This window comes from Mauremys mutica, chromosome 2, assembly GCF_020497125.1.
Source record: "Mauremys mutica isolate MM-2020 ecotype Southern chromosome 2, ASM2049712v1, whole genome shotgun sequence".
Taxonomy (NCBI): domain Eukaryota; kingdom Metazoa; phylum Chordata; order Testudines; family Geoemydidae; genus Mauremys; species Mauremys mutica.
The window spans coordinates 219,346,323-219,364,008 of NC_059073.1; the positions used below are offsets into that span (position 1 = coordinate 219,346,323).

General features: G+C 39.3%; 1 protein-coding gene across 2 annotated transcripts in view; it reads right to left on the reverse strand.

Annotated features, from left to right (window-relative positions):
• The window catches only part of GPD1L (glycerol-3-phosphate dehydrogenase 1 like), a 31,700-nt gene extending 16,696 nt beyond the window's left edge, over window positions 1–15,004 (reverse strand). Inside the window, exons 1-4 of one of the 2 annotated variants that reach the window (XM_045006771.1) lie at window positions 14,807–15,000; window positions 7,183–7,360; window positions 5,129–5,269; window positions 1,022–1,160 (exon numbers count right to left, since the gene is read on the reverse strand). In XM_045006771.1, the coding sequence (XP_044862706.1) occupies window positions 1,022–1,160; window positions 5,129–5,269; window positions 7,183–7,360; window positions 14,807–14,859 (511 nt within the window). In that variant the 5' untranslated portion in view covers window positions 14,860–15,000. Of the gene's footprint in view, window positions 1–1,021; window positions 1,161–5,128; window positions 5,270–7,182; window positions 7,361–14,806 lie in introns of both variants that reach the window. The other variant, XM_045006773.1, reaches the window with a different exon arrangement.
• Between the last annotated feature and the right edge of the window lie 2,682 nt (window positions 15,005–17,686).

The window sequence follows — 17,686 nt, forward strand, 5'->3', positions numbered from 1 at the left end:
AACATGGAGACATTTACCAGTAGTCTAAGAGCTCAGAATAAACAGAAGAACAATCATACAACTTCACCACCACCTCCTTTTTGTTTAAATTCATTTCCCTTGTTTTCTTATTATTTAAATAATTAAAATTGGTTTAAAAAAATCTGTCCAAGTTATCTTCTCAGCAGCTTCAATTCTATGAAGTACTTTAAGCACATGTTCATACCTACTGGTAAAACAAGTCACAGATACCTTATTAACACAGCAAGCTAATGCTGTCCTAAAAAAGAAAGGTCTGTCAACACTTTAAATTAAATCAAACGTCTAAAATAATTATATGCAAGAGATGTTAATGTGACACTAAGCTCACAAAGCTAACTACACAAAAGTAAAAAAAAAATTAATGGTCTAACAACATTAACTCCCTTAGATTGCACACAGCTGTATATATTTGAATGCACATGTTAGACTTTGTAAAATCTCTCCAGCCTTAGATGGGTGCAGAGAAATTTGTGCTAGTAGTTCCAATTGCAGAATCAAGGCTAACACCCGCAGTTTGGAAGAATTAGTTACGATGAAAACCTACAAAGGATACAGTAGCATCCTTAAAAAGTTATAAATATGGAAAGAGAGAGTTTCACAAGGTGCAACCCTGTACTAAACAACATCTAATCACTTGATATTAGACTATGTAGCAACCTATGTAGCAAAATGTTCTGCACAGCAGTGGCATGGCTACTTTATCAGTATTAAACAGTATAATTGTTATGTTGTGGGTTGGTAATTATTTCATTGTAAAAGAAATAAGGGTCGGCTCTGAAGACACTATCCTAATGAGATTTCATAATCTCTCCTCCCAATGTCTTACTGCTACATTTCGAAGTGCAAACATTATAGGAAGTTCAGAAATTAAATATGAAAGACTTAGCAGCTCCTGATAATGATTGATTAAAGCTGGCAACGGTGATGTTCAAATTATTCAATGTGGAGTTCTGAGCATAGACATCGATATTTTAAACATTTTAATTACACAGAATGTTACCTATTGTGGTTTCACAGAACTTCTCTGCTGCTACCTCGTTGGCAATGTTAGCTCCCATCAGCACACTGATGTCTATTCCCATTTTCTCTCGAATAATGTCAGAAATCAGTTTGAGTCCCTCTGGGCCTTCATCTATTCCCTGCAGCCAACATTAAAGTGAATTACTGAGCAGGCATTAGACAGAATAGACTGCGTCACAATTATCCTTCCTAGGGGGAAGCTACAATAAAGTTTATCCAGTTAGTGACAGAAGATAGTGGACTTGCTACCACTGAGATAAGCCACACAGACACATCTGGCTACATAGCCTTGCCTCTACTGTGACCTTTTATGATACAAAAATCGCACTTAAAAATTAGGAATTAACTACTAACATCTAGATGACGACAACAGGGTTTATTCTGTGCTAAATAAAGGGCCCAATCCTGTAAGGTGCTGCAAGTTCATCTCCCCTGGGAACAGATCCGCAGATGATGTCAATGAATGTCCCCCTACTGAAGTCAACGGAGCGACACTGATTTCCACCTGTTGAGGAGCAGGCCCATTGACCTCAGTAGAAAACAACGAGGCCCAGAAACTCACAGGATTGGATTTTAAATATTTTTTTATGTAATATTTTGTGGGGAAAACACTCAAACTGAAATATCTCAGAGAAATTGCTTTGTGTTTAATGACAGCAACGGCTTGCTAGTCAGACTTCTAGTCATCTTGAACACTACTACAAAGTGAAAAGCCCGTTTGTAGATATGGAAGAAGCTGACTAATAATACTTTTGCTCTTACGGAGCATTTTTCATCTATCGATTTCAAAGTGCTTTACTGAAATATCATTATCCCTGTTCTCCAGAGATAGAGAAACTGGGGCAGAGAGAGACTGAAGTGCCTTAAGTAGATCAGTGCCAGAGTGGAGAATAGAATCCAGAACTCCTGACCGCTTGTGCCTTTTTCAGAGAACTGCAGTACCTCCTTCGTCCAAAGCTATTTCTCCCATGGAGCCAAAACGTGGTGAATTAACTGTGCTTTTTCCCTCTGTAGAAGCACAAGGCTCAAAACTGTTCACATCCTTCCCAAAAGTATAAATATTTAGGTTATAGAAACATTTTCTTTGTAAAGCCTTATTTTTAAACAGTTTCTCATATCTTGCACACAGAAAACCATCACTTTGAACTACACTATGGCCTTTTTTTTTTTTAAAGTATAAAAAGGCATTGCTGAAATCCATTTAACTTTATACAAGCCACAGAAGACATTCCTGGCTGGCAGAGTTTTGCATTCCTAAGGCTCAAAAAATGGTTTATTTTTAAAAACACTGCACAACTAAGAGACACTGCAAGACACACGTATGAAACCAGCCAATTAAAATGTAAGTCAATTACTATACTGTTGCATTACTTTTTTCACGCTCATGCTCTCAGTTAACATCTTTGTGGACCATATTGTACAGTAATGAGAATCTGAAAGCATGCTCATGTATGTGTTGTTTTTTAACAGCTCCAAAGATGTCTTGACAGTCTATTTATTAGGTCCCTGAACAGGCAATTAACCAACAGCTGCCAGTCTCTTTAAAAGGCATTTGGAACAACTATCTAGATATGAATTTGTGCACTTGAATGAATAACCTGCATTGAGATCACACATGACTGGGTACTAAATCCAGGCCTGCCATGGACTTCTGCTGAAGTCAAAGAGAGCTGCACCTGCTTCTACTAGGGCTGAAGTTGATCTTAAAAGAAGCAGGAACCCAGGTGAATCTGACCTGAGAACTTCCACAGTGTAGGGGTATTCCCCATGTGGTGTAGAGCCAATGTAATGGCTCCCAACATAGGCCAGGGCAATAGATCCAGATGCTGCAATGGTCACCAGAGGCAACTAGATGTAAATTAGAACAACACAAAGGCTGCCCAGAGAAGCTTTCAAATTGCTTTTTATTCCTGTGCTCTTCTTGTACTGCAATGCTAAAAAAGCAAGTTGAATAATAAGAGGAAATGGAATCCAACACAAACATTTACTGAGTTCCAGTCATTTACCCTGTCATAATCAATTTAAGGCAACATGATTACAGATGCATCCGGCATTCAACTTTATCATTCACCAAAGACCCAGCTTTATTTTCACATATTAGGTTGAGTTTGCAGGTCTGGCAGTTAAACATACACCTTTTATTTGTAAAGAGCGTATACTGCATATAGAAACCAGACAGAGAGAGGAGCCCACCGATGCCATTTTACATAGCCCTCTTTCAGAGCAGAACTACACTAACTACAGCATTTGTTACCTGTGGCCATGCTAAATGTACTTGCATAGCGATATAAGGAGAGAAAGTGTGTGTATGCATGCACACACATGCACATGCTTAGAAATAAAAAAATCCTCCATTACTTACAAATGGGGAGATGATTCCATTCTCACATGCTCTTTTGTTAGATCAGATCAGATCTCTGCCTCTTTGTACAGATTTTTGTCCCATTGACAGAAAGTGGAAATAGGTAGTTTGCACACAGTTGCAACAGAATTAAAAAAAAAACGTTTGCACCATATCTTTCAAGAGAGCACCTACTGGACCATAGAAGCAGTTTAACAATGGGAAGTTGTCTGGTAACAGTTTTGGCTTGTGTAAGAGATGTCATCCAACATTACATTAAATATTCAGACTAAAAATGTACTAACGTTTTTGGAAAAAATAGAAAATGTTTTCCCTTGCATAAATAAATACTTTTTCCTTTGCATATTTTTACTAGTGCATTAAATATTTATTCTTTACATAAATATAATCAATAACTATCAAGAATTTAAACTGTATTTTTAAAGGAATATAGACCCAGTTTCTGATCCAAATCTGATCTGTGGAAAAGCCACAGTAACCAGACTGACTTTTAGAGTTATTCTGGTTTCACATTGACATAAATGACATCACGGTAATCATATAGGCCAGAATAAGTTAGGGAAGAATCAATTACATTTCTCTCAAGAGTTTAAGAAAAGAGAGTGAAGGAACATGTTCTCAATTCTGTTGGTGTAGGCTACTTGATGACTTCAAAATGTTCAGTCTGGGATTTTATTTTCATCTCAGATAGCCAGATGGCTGACATTGAAGTTTTCATCGCTATATATTTATTGCTTTCAACACAATGCCAGAATCATGTGCCTTGTCTCTTTCATCCTTCAATTCAATTAATGTATAATCAAAAATGTATCTGTAAAGTACAACGCCCGAAATAGAGCAGTGTTACCTTTTAATAAAATTCAAGCTTTCGAGACAAAATCCCTTTGATAGGGCAGTACTGACAAAAACAAGATTCAATGGTTTCAGCTAAACTAAAGAGAGCTAAATTTATTTTAAAAATAAAAATGGAAAATCTGGAGGGTGAACCTGTGCCAGGAATGAGAACAGACAGGGAACTTGTGCCGAGAAAATAGAGCACCCCCACCCTCAACCAAATGAAGGGCAGGAACAAAGTAATATCTTCTAGAAGCTTGTCGGAATAACCAGATCTACCATAGCTTAATACTCAGAAACAAAATGTCATTTAAAATAGAAACTCCCTTGCCTCCAGCTCTATGAAAGCCCCTTTAAAATACTGTTCCCAACAAGTTCCCATACTGGGACTGGTTTATCTTTTTGGATGGCTCTGAACAGTTTCTCTTGTTGCAGCAAAATCTTTGATGTGAACAAGAGCACTGTGCACTCAGTCACATGAGACTCTCTCGTCAATTTTTAAAATGATTAGATCAGTGTTTGGGATGTGAATTAACAACCAGACTATTATATTTGTGCTCTGCTCTCCATCTAATGATGTGTCTAGAATCAGAAAGTAATACGCTGAAAAGCCTGTTGGTGCAAAACATTTTTTTAAAGTTAGTCTTGTAAGCAGTCTCACCTCCCTCTTACTGAAAATGACAGAATAAAATAAAAAACATTGCATAACAATTCACTAGTGAGTAGGACTCAAATTCTGATTGTACATCCAAAGAAGTCCTACGTAACAATTAAGAAAAAACAACAATTTGGCTGGGACAGGAAAAGATTTTTCATCTCAAACTCTCAGTTGAATGGTTTCAGAAGATTCCATTATATATTGACACTGTTAATATATAGCATTTATTATACCTTGATGAGCGTTATCCCAACAGCTTTCTTTGGTACTCGTCCTGTGATCTCATCACAGATCTTATGAATAAACTGGTGAGGAATGACAAAGACCAACAAGTCTGCATCTTGCACAGCTTCGTTAAGATTTGGAATGGCAACCTGCACAATTATTGGAGAAAAAGGGGGTTGAAACAAAATCTTAAAAAAAATTAATTCTATTCAAAAGTTCTCTAAAAATAATCTAGAAGAGCTTTCTGAGAATGATCATTTCTATCATGTTATATCAATAAGAGAAAAAAAAACCATGCACATTATATTCCTACAAATGCGAAAGCATCAAGTGCTTTCAAGCCAACCCAACCCAAAACATATTGGGCCAAATTTTGGAAGGGGCATTTCCCCACCTTCTAATATTGTGGACGCAATCAACTGTACCTGCAAATGACAGAATTTAGATAGCTAACTACCAAATTTGCAGGAGCAAATGATGTTCGCACCTACAAATCAGAGTTCAGACATCTAACTAATATTCACAACCTAATTGATTGAAACGCAAAATTAGAGGCCGTTTTTGAATGTCTCTTCCCTAGCTGCTGGTTTGGCAAAACAGTTTACATTCCTAATACACTACTGCACCCAGAAAACTGAGGCCTGGTCTACACCTAAAAAACTTAGGTTGACCTAGCTACATTGCTCGGGGCTCTGAAAAATTCACACTCCTCAGAGACATAGTTAAGCCAACCTAAGCACACTGTAGACCTAGCTACCATCTCTCGAGGAGGTATATTTACTACAGCGATGGAAAAAACCCTTTCCTCTCGCTATAGCAAGTGCCTACATTACAATGCCGCAGCACCACAGATGTGCCACTGTAGTGCTTGTAATACAGACATGTCCTGTTTAAAACCAACCAACCAACCTTCATCAGGCTCTCTTACCTGTTTCCTGATATTCTATTTTTGATTCTTAAAAGGTTTTGTTTTTCTTTTTAAGAAGGTGACCAGCTTCCAAGCCACCTGCCAGACTTCACCCTTTTCCAACAAGTGATGAGGACTTTAACATAGTTCTCATGTTTAACCACACTTGAAATAACAGAGGCACCAAAAATGAGTTCTGGGGCTGTACAGTGGCCTCTGCAATCACTATTGATGGAGGTAATGAACATGAACAACCTGGGTAACACCAAAGTTTCCCTGGTCTATGACAAAAGGGAAATAATAAATTGCCTAGGGAGATTGTGGAATCTCCATCATTGGAGATTTTTAAGAGCAGGTTAGACAAACATCTGTCAGGGATGGTCTAGATAATACTTAGTCCTGCCATGAGTGCAGGGGACTGGACTAGATGACCTCTCGAGGTCTCTTCCAGTTCTACGAGTCTATGATTTACTTCACATTAGGAGACTGGTGCAGCATTTAGGTTTCAATGGCCCCAACAGAACCATAATCTAGCTACAGGCAGTTTTTAACCCATAGATCATCCTATTAAATTGCCAGTTGCTGCTCTCTCCTCCTACTTCTAGGTCTTTCTGGGCCAGATTCATGATTGCCCACCACAATATGTTGTCATTTACACCAGTGCGAACTGCATGAAAAATGCCACCATTCAGGTTTGGCAGCACTTTACACTGGCATAAATGACTACAAAAGTGAACAGCCTATATATAATTCAATGCAGCTTTCAGTAGTGAACTTCCAAAGGGTCTGAAATCCCACCTTTCTTCCGAACTTGCCAGTCAGTTCCTTTCCAAAATAGAGACCAAATCTTTATGGTAGTTAAGGGCAAAGGCATTATTATTTTCACGTGTTTGCATATATACACAATAGAGTATATAGTACCATAAAGTCATTGAAGGGGAAAAATCTATTACAAGATTATGTTAGTTATCAACTACCTTAGAGAGCTCAGCTGTTCGGAACCCTTGATTGTGCCCACATCATTAACAAAATAGTTAGAGTTTGACCAAAAGAAAAAAAGTGAATGAGAAACTCCTATCTCACTTTTGATTATAAACAATTTATACACACACACACACACACACACACACACCAAGTTTAGCTTCCAAGTCTTACCACATTTTCTGGCAGCTTGTATCCAGGGAGATATTTTACATTTTCATGTTCATTATTTATGATATCTGTCAGTTTTCTCCCATCAATATTTTCCTCAAAGACCCACATTTTCACTGTGGAAGCAAACTTTTGCATATTTTTTACATTATTGCCTATTATTTTGGCAACAGCAGAGCCCCTGTAGGAAAGAAAACAGAAAAGAAGATATTCCAAAATTATAGTAACTTTGTTCCGGAAAAATAGTTCACTTAATACACACACACACGCGCACCATCCTACCAACCCCCAAAATGCCCAGGCAATTGGTCCAATTACTATTTAAAAAATTTGAATAAAATGGGGGGGGGGAATCAACCAATCATTCATATATTTTGCTTTTGCTTAAACAAATACAGTCAGAAAAGAGCTCAGCAGACTGAAACATTTACTCATACCCCTCTAATTGATTCTTCTGCTCATAAGACATCCAGGGGGAGTTCAGTAACTTCATATGCATAAATTCAAAAGGATTATATTTTTCAATGCAGTGGTAAGAAGCTACATACAACTTCTAAATAACTGAAAAATTAAAATTTAAAAAAGAAATGACGGGTCAGCAAGTTTTGTAAAATCCTCTTGCCAGTGGTGAGAAGATTTCCTTTGGCAGGGGACACATCCATCAATTTCTGCAGAACATCAACTACAGCTTGACCGTCTTCCAAATGTGATCTGATGCAGTGCCATCTTCCCGAGTTTGTAGACAAACACTTGCATTGCTGCTCAAATCCTTTTCCCTCAGAACACCAGCAGAATAAAATTAACAAGATTCTGGAGTCAATTTTGCTCAGATCTCCGGACAACAGTGAAACTGCCCAAGAATTCCATTATGCAGGGAAAGTTACAAGCAATAGCAGTCAGGTACAAGAACTATTTATGAGGGAGAAGAGTAGATTCTCCCACTCCCAATGGCCTTGGGTTCACGATTTGTGTGTGCATGTGTGGGGTTTTTATGTTACTTATTACTATCATTATTAATATCCTGCATTCTCCCATTTGCCCTCACCTGCCCCATAGCCTAAGGGGAGGACATCAGAAATAACTTCACGGGTATGGGAGCAGGAAAAAAGGTGTGTGCTTTAAAAGACTGCATATTAAGAGGCAAGATACTGTTTTAACTTTATAAATTTAGCCATATATAAGCCCCTAGCATGATCCCCTAACAGCCAAAGCTTATTACAGAGTATTTGTAGTGAATTAGATTCATTCTATAAGAGCTTTTAATGCAGCAGTAGGGATTTGGCTATTACAGTCCTTGTGATCACTTAGTAAGCATAAGAAATATTTCTAACATGCCATGTAAAGGTTTTGACTACATATAACAATTCTTGTTGAATTAAATCATAAAAGTGTTATTTCTTTAAAAGACTACAAGAAAGTGTTTTTTAATAGAGTATTTCTTTTTACAGCAGTATTTCATGTTCCACAAAATTTCCTGAGCCAGGAAGGTGACAATGTTACCAAAACTAACATCTTGATTATAAATGCTGCAATGCCTGCCTGCTACATCCTGGAAAGCATAAGGCAAGCTATTGTCCTGAACTAATTTACTTTGCTTATGGAGTAAGAAAAGGGAATGAAAATTAGCTTTTAAGACTTAGGAATTAAAACAGAGAGGGACTTTGATGTAATGGCCAGAACATAGGAGTGGTAGATTAGAGTTCAAGGTTCTTTGCCTAGTTCTGTCACCAACTATCTTGTTTTACTATAGGCAATTTACCTTACCAATCTGTTTCAGTTTTCCTGTCTCTGCAATGGAAATAATAATATTTACTATATCACAAGGTGTGTTGTGTGTAATTTTGAGATTCTTGGATGGAAGGGGCTATAAAAATATGACTTTTTTTAGTACTATATTTAAATAAAGACTGTAAAGTTTCTCTCTTCGGTCTTAATCTCCACTAAGTATTTTGCAAACACAGTTGATAGAGAAATACAGTGTTAATTCTAGCTCAGCCTAAATGTGCACATAGTTTTTGTTTTGTTTTTTATTGTACTGTACCACACACTGACTAGCCTAAAGTCTTTGCATTAGGGCTGTCAAGTGATTAAAAAAATTAAACATGATTAATCGCATGATTAATCATACAGTTAAACAATAATAGAATACCATTTAAATATTTTTGGATATTTTCTACATTTTCAAATATATTGATTTCTATTACAACACAGAATACAAAGTGTACAGTGCTCACTTTATATTATTTGATTACAAATATCTGCACTGTAAAACAAAAAAAATAGTATTTTTAATTCACCTAATACAAGTACTGTAGTGCAATATCTTTATCATGAAAGTTTAACTTACAAATGTAGAATTATGTACAAAAAATAACTGCACTCAAAAATAAAAATGTAAAACTTTAGCGCCTACACATCCACTCAGTCTTACTTCTTGTTCAGGCAATCGCTCAAACAAATTTGTTTACATTTGCAGGAGATAATGCTGCCTGCTTCGTGTTTACAATGTCACCTGAAAGTAAGAACAGGCATTCACATGGCACTGTTGTAGCAGATATTACAAGATATTTACGTGCCAGATGCACTAAAGATTCATATGTCCCTTCATGCTTCAACCACCATTCCACAGGACATGTGTCCATGCCGATGATGGGTTCTGTTTGATAACGATCCAAAGCAGTGTGGACCAACGCACGTTCATTTTCATTATCTGTCAGATGCCACCAGCAGAAGGTTGATTTTCTTTTTTGGTGGTCCGGATTCTGAAGTTTCCACATCCGAGTGTTGGTCTTTTAACTCTTCTGAAAGCATGCTCCACACCTCATACCTCTCAGATTTTGGAAGGCACTTCAGATTCTTAAACCTTGGGTCAAGTGCTGTAGCTATCTTTAGAAATCTCACATTGATACCTTTTTTGTGTTTTGTCAAATCTGCAGTGAAAGTGTTCTTAAGTTGAACAACATGTGCGGAGTCATCATCCAAGACTACTATAACATGAAATATACAGCAGAATGCAGATAAAACAGAGCAGGAGACATGCAATTCTCCCCCAAGGCGTTCAGTCACAAATTTAGTTAGCACTTTTTTTCAATGAGCATCATCAGCATGGAAGCATGTCCTCTGGAATGGTGGCCGAAGCATGAAGGGATATACAAAGGCTTAGCATATCTGGCACGTAAATACCTTGCAATGCCAGCTACAAAAGTGACATGCAAATACTTGTTCTCACTTTCAGATGACATTGTAAATAATAAGCAGGCAGCATTATCTCCCGTAAATGTAAACAAACTTGTTTTTCTGAGCAACTGGCTGAACAAGAAGTAATATAAAGTGAGCACTGTACACTTTGTATTCTGTGTTGTAATTGAAATCAATATATTTTAAAATGTAGAAAATCATCCAAATATATTTAATAAATTTCTATTGGTATTCTATTGTTTAACAGTGCGATTAAAAGTGTGATTAATCACAATTAATTTTTTTAATCATAATTAACTTATGCGATTAACTAAAAAAAATTAACTGTGATTAATCGACAGCTCTACTTTGCATACGTGCAGCATGTACTGCTCACACCACAAATTCCATTATTGTTTAACAGTTAGATGGTCTGAACTTTCTCTTTTCCTTCGACTGTAATAAGAATAAGATGAAAAGAACAGGAGTACTTGTGGCACCTTAAAGACTAACAAATTTATTTTAGCATGCGCTTTCGTGAGCTTCCATCCCGGACACACCACACGATCATTGATTTCCTGTGTTCAGGAGGACCTATAATGCGGCTTCTCTGCTTCCTATTTCATTGTAATGTTACAAGAACTAAACTAGAAGTAAGTTGGGCAAAGTCACAAGAATGACACCAGGAATCTAAATGCCATAAATAGAGTGAGATAGCAACTCCCCACCCCTGTTTTAACCAACACACAAATCAGCACACTCAGACTTCCTACAACTGATAAAATGGAATCTGAAGTGCATTCCTCACCTTGGGTTGACTTAGAGTGCATTCATGACATTACCAAGCAAAAGAATTGGTATGCTTACTGATTTGTTTCTAGTACAATACTCCTGGCATCATGGGTCAGGCTGTAATATTTTGCGCTTACAGTAGTTCAATCGCACAGGAAAACCCAGTACATTCTTCTCAATCACAACAGGAACACTTTCCAAGTGAAAGCTAACAGCACTCAGATCATTAAATAAGGTAACTCAATTTCAAAGGGCAATATTCCTCCTTGGTGCAAGTGCGAAGTTCTGGCCAGGAATAAAGACCTGTTTAATGCAGGGCTCTAGGATTCTTTTCAGTGGGAGGGTCCCGGAGTTCAGGCTGCAGCTCAAGCCAGAACATCTACACTGCAGTTAAACAGCCCCCGTGTCTGAGCCCCATTAAACCAAGTCAGTTGGCACAGGCCAGCTATGGGTTTTTAATTGCAGTGCTGTGTAGACATACCCAAAGAGGCCCATTGGGAACTATCAAGGTAACTCACCAGGCGACGCAGTGTTAACTTCGTTTGAGTGATAGTGTAGTAGAAGAAAAGTGTGGAAACTGTCAGAAAGAAGTAGGTGAGGTAGGATACAGATGGTTCAGTTTGTTAATCATCTAAAGAGCCCTATGTTACCGGTAATTTGACACGTGGCAGAAATCCATGAGAGGTGCCGCAGTATGAGACTTTTTTGGAGCACTTCTTTCTCCTATGCAAAGTTACTAAAATTCTTGAATGTTGTATTTTGTGTCATCATGCATGTCAAGTTTGCACAATCAAATGAATTCAGCTCCATTCCTGCAAATAGTCTTGAGTTCAACAGAGTACTCACATAAACAAACTGCTTCTTGTAGCACTAGTATTCCTTTAATCTAGATGTTTTAAAAATGTATATAAAAACAAAACAAGATCCAAGCTGTGAAAGATCCTGACTAGGACCCTGATTCAGCAAAATTTATATATCTGAGTATTTCCATTGTTCATTGCTCATAAGCATTTGCAGAATCAGAGTAATAGGCCCCAATTCATGACAGCACTTATGCATATACTTAATTTTAAGCATGTGATTAAGTGCTGCACTTAACTGAGATGCTTTCCTGAATCAGGGCCTTAGTCAAGATCTCTCACTTCTTGATTCTGGGGCGGGGAGGGGTGGGTGCAGAAGAATAGTCTGGATTATAGAAATACTTGTGATTTAATAAGGGGCTAGAAAATAGTTGCTTATCAAAATATTTCCTAGATTAAAATCTTTTTCATTCATTTTTCTTTCTTCCACCCCTTCATAGACAATTATTTTCCCTTTAAGAGACGTGTGGCAAACTGTTATCTCAATAAATTTGGCCCAAAAGATAATGACAGTTACTGCCACCGAAAGCACAATCTCTTCTTCTCACAATTTAGCAGATATGATTATTTTGCCCTCCAAATATCTGTCAGCATACACACAGGCAATTCTTGTATACTGAGCTGATCCAATTAGTAATCACAACAAAAAAATAATTAAAGCTACACCCACACAGTTGTAGCTTGTATATAATCTCAATGAAGCTTCTCACACTTTGATGCATGCTAGTTTCAGTATACACCATATGTAACCACAGTTAACTTAATTAGCTAGGATTCCTATTTGCTTCATGTATGAGACTGACAAATTGAAAGGAAATAAATAAGCAAAAGCAAAAGTTATGCAGCATTTTATAGAACAAAGTTCATTTTACAAGTTAGTATAAGGCAAGCATCAGGTTATGATCCGAGTTGGTTAACCATCCCTCCCTCAAAAAACAAAAACAAAACTCCATGTGACCTTGCACTGTGCAACTTCCAGAACTTTGCAAAACAATAGCCACATTAAAAGGCAGTTACATAAAGTGAATAGCAGCAGCATTTTAACAGTGGGATTGTTAAGGTTACTTTGACCAGGGACTCTAATGTTCTGATTTTGTTTCACAAATTATAAGTGTCCTGTCCCTTTCTATCTAGCTGAATGTTACTATTCATGGAGAAACACTGGAGTTCTCTAAAGTTAGACATAATTTTAAAAAAATGTTTAACCGATGCTATTCATAAGTCATCCCTGGCAGCATACTGTTTTTAAAATTCATTAAAGTGACAAGCTGTGAAGATACATTTATATAATTGTAAATAATAATACTCTGTACTTCACATTTTTCAACTGAGGTTCTATGTTCTTTACACAGATGGGAAGTAAAATGGGAAAAAAGACAAAGTGGGAAACCGAGGCACAGAAAGGTCAAGGGCATGGTACGGCTTCTATTGAAATTAATGGCAAAACTCCCATTACCTTTAATGGAAACAAAATTGGGACATTAGTCGCTTGTCCAAAGTGACAAGCAAGTGGCAGTTTTGGCAATAAAGCCACATTTTATTAAGCCTTTTATGCTCCACAACATGTAGGAAATTGAAGTCCATCTGACCTCAACTCCCCTTCTTGATATTAAGCGATTACTGATACAGTATATTGCCCAATGTCCTGTAATTCATCTGAAAGATAAATGCATTGGCAAACAATTTGTATGAACGACACCATATAAAATAAATTTATATTTCATCATTTCGGGGGCTGAGTTCTTCCAAGTTAAAATCTTTCAGGCAACACAATCACCTGAAAATGTGCAGAATCTTTAACGTCTTTGCCAGCTGATATCAGAGCTGACAGAAGTGGGCACACAACAGATGCCAGGTTAAAAATATCCTGTTATAACTTCTGTATAGAAAAGTTTAACCTACACAGGGGGACAAAGCAGTGTGCCTGATTCTCTAATTTCTTACACCCTTGACTTTCAGTGGAGCATCTGATGCAGAACTAGAGCAATGGAGTAGGGGAATCAGGCTCAGTGTAGCCAAAGTTTGCTCTTCCTGTATGGTTAGAACAACACTGCCACATTCTTCCTCTTGAAAGTTAACAGACGTAAAACGCATCCTAATTAAACTTAAACACACATATCGTAAAACAAACGGACTCTACAAAACCAAACATCGCATCCCGGATTTTCACAAATTGACGTGATTTGAAAAAATTCCCAGAAGCAATACACAAAGTAGGTTTAACTGAAACTAGAGATGAGCAGAACAACTTTGGCCAGATTTTGCAAAAATGAACCCCTCTGGGTGGTTCTGATCCCCTAAAGTTCTGTCAGGGCTGGAAGGGGACAGAGTTGTGGTGTCTCTCTCACCGAACTACCTAGTGTTTATTACTTCTACAGCACAGCAAGCGCCTTACAGACAAGTAAGAGACAAGGGGTCTGATTCTCGCCTGGCCTGCACCTTGCTGCAGACAGTGCCCCCACTTTCAGACCGGTACCACTCCAAACCCACTCTAGTCCGGGACCAACGCTTCACTGCCTGCAAGCAGGGGAGAATCAGGCCCGGTGGCCTTGCCACAGGGTTTCCTGAGGCGGGGAAACCCTCCATCCCCACACGGGGGACGCTGTACACCCAGCCATACAACCCAGCCCCAGCGGGCAGGGATGCTTCCCCCGCCCCTGGCAGCGCGCAGGGCGGCTCCGGCCGACGCCCTCTCCACGCGTTGGCCCGGGTTTCTCTGCCCCCACGAGAGGCACCGCCGGGGAGGAGGCGCGGGGCGGCGGCTCCTCCCGCGCTGCTCTGCGGGCAGCCGCACTCACCAGTTCCCCGAGCCCACGATGCAGACCCTGAGCGGCGCCGAGACCAGAGCCATGGCGGGCGCTGCACCCCCAGCCGCCCCGCCTCGCCGCTCGGCACCGGGTCTCGGCAGGGCAAGCGGCGGCGAGCGCCTCCCGGCCGTGCACCGGAGAGAAAGCCAGCGCACGCCGCCCGCCCGCCCTTAGGCGCTCACAGGCTGCCGCTCCCGCGGCTTGCTGGGAGCTGTAGTCCGGGCCCCGGTGCGGGTGCAAAGCTGACTCTTGCCCTCCGGGGTTAGCATCTGCTCCGGCTTCCTAAAGCGCGCTCTGCTTGCAAGCCGGGCAAGATCCAGCATGGTCTCATGTGCATCCTTTTCCACAGCAGGGGGCATGTTCGTTCTTGGAGCTGGGGGGTCAAGAGGCTCCTCCCTCAGTTCCCCCGCCCCCGCCGCCCCACACACCAGGCAAGCAATCAAGGTCTCTGGCCATCTGTTGGCCAAGGAGAGCTGGATGGGGGGCTCCCTTTTTCAACCAGGGTGAAAAGTTGCCCCAGTGGAGAGAAGCTGCCCCAAGATCAAGGCTCCTTTGGTTGTTATGTTAAAACAGGTGTTTTGCCCTGTTTTCAAAGTATTAATATAGTTGGCTACTAAGATAAGAGACTACTAAGGGGGATGTGATAGAGGTCTGTAAAATCGTGAATGGTGTGGACAAAGTGAATACAGAAATGTTATTTACCTTTTCCCAGAATACAAAAAAACGGGGTCACCCAATTAAATTATTTGGTAGAGGGTTAAATACAAATAAGAGGAAGTACTTTTTCACAAAGTGCACAAATAACTGGGTTCAAAAAAGCATTAGATGAGTTCATGGATGATAAGTCCATCGATGGTTATTAGCCAAGATGGTCAGGAATGTAGCCCCATGCTTTCAACCCCAGGGATGCAAACCTCTGACTGCCAGAAGGTTGGAGGGGAAGACAAGAGTGCATCACTCCAGCTGCCCAGTTCTGAACACTCCACCTACAGCTCTGACACTGGCCACTGTCGGAGACAGGATACTGGGCTGAATTGACCATTGGTCTGACCCAATTTAGCAGTTCTGATGTTCTTAATTTACCTTCATATAATGTCTTTCATCTCAAAGAATCCCCAGATTCATTACAACATATGGTGCAAGGGCCATCTCATACAGATCCAGATGCAGTACTGGGGCCTATAAATACAATGCAGCCATCTCTGGAGCAAGGGGTGGTGAATGTTTATCAACAAACATTCAACACAACAGTGGAGAAAAAACATAGATTGGCCAAGGCCACCTGAGGAGGCCCCTGCTCTTACAGAAAGTGCTATAGGATCTTTTATGTTCAAACACAGCAGATAATTTTAGGTCTCATCTGAAAGAAACATAGAATACCTGGTACCCACTTAACTTCCGTAGCTCAGAAAGCAGAAGGGCTGGGATTTGAACCTGTAATTCCAGGAGGTGCAGGCTTTTCAAGCACAAGAGTAATATATAGTTTCATATGCTGTGCTTAATGTAAATCGGATAGAGGGAGAGAGTAATAAACAAAGCGACCATTAAGTAGTCTTCTGTCTGAAGGATATGAAACCAAATATTTGCTATGTTTAAGTGGTTCAGTGCTCTAGTTTTGTTTTGTTTTCTGAAGTTGTTCATCCACATTTTTCCCCTGGGTCCTTCCACTTCACTCATGCTGATGAAAAAGACCAAATGGAATAAATGTCACAGTACTGGGAAGGACAGAGACAATTTCCATGAAAGCTGATAAAGAGCCTTAAGACCATTAAGTTCCAAGTTAGCTCCTGTGCACGATCATTGCTTACCTAGCTCAATCTGTTTTAGCTATTCTAGATATTTCTAAGATGCTTTAACATCTCAGTGCTTATGAGAAGCTGTCTCTTTATCAAATCCCCTAGTCAAGGATCCAGGGAGAGAAACCAGATCTAAGATTTGAATGCACAGAACCCTGCACCAACCAAAAAAATGTGACAACATAAAAAACGTAGGAGGATTAACTATAACAGAGGACTGTTTCATTTAAACATTTATGTCTGTATTGGCAAAGCAAATAATTTAAGAGCAATAAGTAACTATTTGGCAAACTGAGGTTAAGTAAAAGTCACATTTTTCATTGAAAACAATACTACACATAACATTATCATAAAACACTGTCATGAGTACAGCATAAATTTTTCCTCATAATATAGTTCATTTGTATTCTCTTTCCAAAGTTTGTGTGTTCAGTGCAAGATCTTAATCTCCTTTTATGTTTAAATGCCTAATTATGTCACTGGAAGCTATTAAAGTGTTGAAACATCCAAAAATATAGTTTAAATTCTCCAAATGGTTTTTTTAAACATTCCTCCTAAACACAGGCCATTGTGCGACAGTGCAATCTGCCAGAGGTGTGTGACTTCTTTAAGAAGATAATCTCTATAGCTCAGTTATGTGTGTGGATTAGGTAGAAGAGGGTTATAGGATGGCCTCTCGGGGATAAAGATGATTATTTAACACTTTTATAAGTGACCACAGACTTGTTCTAGGCATCTTGTGGACGGATATGAAGAGAAGGTCCCTGTTTGAAGAGTTTGCACAACAAAAGTGCAAGTGTAGACATAGCCTGACACTTCCTCCCAGCCAAGGTTCACCAACTCCCTCCCTCAACCACCCATTGCCTCCACCTCTTTCACATAACCTACTGTCCCACCTATGGATGCTCCATGTTCCAACTTTCTTTCATTCTATAATCCCTTCACTCATTTATGTATTCAAATACTTTCTCTATATTCACTTCTTCATCCTCACTCTTGTTCCAATCCCCCTCTCTTCCTCTTTATGGCTATCCATTTGGTGTTTTAAGGGATTACTAGTATTTGGTGCCTAATG